The sequence below is a fragment of the Sinocyclocheilus rhinocerous genome, unplaced genomic scaffold (genome assembly GCF_001515625.1).
Source record: "Sinocyclocheilus rhinocerous isolate Xijiao unplaced genomic scaffold, SAMN03320098_v1.1 scaffold3331, whole genome shotgun sequence".
In the NCBI taxonomy this organism is placed as follows: Eukaryota; Metazoa; Chordata; class Actinopteri; order Cypriniformes; family Cyprinidae; genus Sinocyclocheilus; species Sinocyclocheilus rhinocerous.
The window spans coordinates 33,368-35,877 of NW_015629045.1; the positions used below are offsets into that span (position 1 = coordinate 33,368).

General features: G+C 37.6%; 1 protein-coding gene across 1 annotated transcript; it reads right to left on the minus strand.

Annotated features, from left to right (window-relative positions):
* Positions 1–40: 40 nt before the first annotated feature.
* On the minus strand, positions 41–1,162 carry LOC107738644 (gastrula zinc finger protein XlCGF49.1-like). The gene is made up of 2 exons (XM_016550423.1): positions 1,018–1,162; positions 41–849 (listed from the first exon to the last, which is right to left on the minus strand). The coding sequence occupies exons 1-2, from the start codon at positions 1,068–1,070 to the stop codon at positions 144–146; spliced, it is 759 nt and encodes a 252-aa protein (XP_016405909.1). The 5' UTR covers positions 1,071–1,162; the 3' UTR covers positions 41–143.
* Between the last annotated feature and the right edge of the window lie 1,348 nt (positions 1,163–2,510).

Genomic DNA, 2,510 nt, shown 5'->3' on the forward strand with positions numbered 1-2,510 from the left:
TGAATCTCACAGTTGAATCTGCTGGTTTTGAAGATGAAGATGAACTTTATTCACTGTGAAAACTTTAGATAATGTTTCTTTGTCATGTCACTTGTAATGGCTGGTTAGAAAAGATTTATCCAGATGATATTTTATTGCTTGCATTATTGTGTAACATTTGGTGAGGACGTGGCATCAGACCTGAAAGTGCTGGATCTGAAGATGATCTTCTTACTGTGATTGTTTTTTGTATGACTGTGTAGAGCAGATGAACGACTGAAATGTTTCCCACATGCAGCGCAGTGATACGGTTTCTCTCCAGTGTGGATCATTTTGTGTGTTTTCAGGTTTCCTGAATCACTGAATCTTTTATCACAGTGTGAATACTCGTAAGGTGTTTCTTCAGTGTGAATCCTCTGGTGCTGTTTCAAATGTTTAGCTGAAGTAAAAGTCTTTTCACACTCACAGCACATGTACTCTCTCATAACAGTATGTATTTTCTGATGTACTTTTAAATTTTGTCGAAATGAAAAACTCTTTCCACACAAAAAACATGAATGTGGCTTCTCCTTTGTATGAACTCTCAGGTGTTTCTTCAGGTCTGGAGCTCTCAAAAATGTTTTGCCGCACTGATCACATGCGTGCTGCTTCTCTCGTGTGTGAATGTTCATGTGATCCTTAAGGTTTGCTGAGTGAGTGAAACTCTTTCCACACTGATCACAAGTGAATGGTTTCTCTCCCGTATGAATTCTCATATGTGCCGTAAGGTTTACTTTTTGTGTGAAACTCTTCCCGCACTGATCACATGTGTACGGTTTCTCTCCAGTGTGAATCCTCTCATGTGTTTTCAGGTATCCAGACTGACTGAATGTCTTGTCACAATGTGAACACTTGGATGGTTTTTCTCCAGTGTGGATGATCATGTGTTTCTTAAGGTTTACTTTTTGTGTGAAACTCTTCCCGCACTGATCACATGTGTACGGTTTTTCTCCAGTGTGGATCCTCTCATGTGTTTTCAGGTCTCGAGACTGACTGAATCTCTTGTCACAGTGTGAACACTTGTACGGTCTCTCTCCAGTATGAACTCTCATGTGACGCTCAAGACTTGGTTTGTTTGTCAAACTCTTTCCACACTGAGTGCAGGTGAAAGATTTCTTGGCTCTTCTTTTCTTTAAATCTTTCTGTTTGGTTTGAGAGCAACTCAAAGGTTTTTCTCCATTTTTCACATGATTTTTCTCCTCAACTTCACTCAATTTTTCTTTCTCGTTGTTTTCTTCAATCATCTCTGAAATAAAAGTAAAAATTATTCATTTTCAGTAACTCTTAGTAACCCTGATGTAACAGTGTAAAGTAGACATTTGCTATACAACTTTTTTGGTCATTTTGATGCATTTTTATAGAGAATGTGAAGCTACATCACGCGCGTTGCATGCTGGGGCGCCACCGCCATTCTGGGAGGATCACTCTATGCTACAAATGCTGAAATTAATACGGATACCTGCTTATCTTGTTTTTGCCTTGAAGTTAAATATTCACATTCTTCATTGGATCGTTTGCAGAGAAGAGAAAACTAGTTTATCGCTTCGCATGATAATCAGATTTTATCTCTTGAGTTTTGTAGAATTTTGTTTACAATGTTGATCTGATTAGCATGAAAACAGTGTCGCCCGCTGCTGCTTCAGCAGTCATATGGTAGATTATCCAAATATAGTGTTTTTTCAACAAGCTGACAGAAGTTGATCCATTTCTTTGTTGGATACGTTTTAATGAAGTATAAGTGTCATTGTAAATATTCATTTTTCCGTGGCCACGGAGGAGAATCAGAGATTGTGGGTCACATCAGCAGACAGACAGAAGCACACAGTATTTTTATATTTATTTCATCAAATGACAAATAAAATGAAATCCCTGGAAGCTTGTGAACAGTTTTGTAGCATTTTAAAATGCTGGCTTAATGTAACTTAGTAAAACAGTGATGCAGATGGGCCCAGAATATTAACGCAACTTGTTTAAATACACAAGCGTTTTCCTACCTTTAGAAAAATGAAGAACACGCTTATGCATTAAGGTTTTGGCAGTGACATAAATTTTGTGTTTTGCAAAGTTTGCTGCTTAAGCTGTTGTGGTGTTCATTCACATTGTTTCTAGATTATTGTGTAGAGTGATCAGATGCATTTTAAATAATTACTAAAAGTTTAATTGTAGGGCTGCACGATAAAAAATTTCATATATGATCGTGGTTTTGCGCGGCTTGTCAGTGAACAACAGCTCTGTGTAGTAAATGCTGCTTCATGTGAAAGCACGCACGTGGGAGATTTACCGCTGATTACAGAAGCGGCTTTACTGTGACAAGATGCATTAAATATCGCATGCGATTTATCGTGCAGCCCTATTTAACTGGCCAAAAAATTAACTTTACATAAAAAAACAAATTTCACTGTTTTTGATCCTGACACAAAATGACCAGCTAACATTAATTGACTAATCATATCAGCAGCATATGTGAAAGTGTGAATGAGTACTAGTCAGGT

What these genes read in the sequence shown, in the direction of transcription:
- LOC107738644 (XM_016550423.1), bottom strand. Translation starts at nt 1,070, where the DNA reads ATGAGAGTTCATACTGGAGAGAGACCGTACAAGTGTTCACACTGTGAC. An exon ending in TGTTCACACTGTGACAAGAG is followed by an intron (nt 850 to 1,017) that starts ATTCAGTCAGTC and finishes TTGTGACAAGAC; the next exon opens with ATTCAGTCAGTCTGGATACC.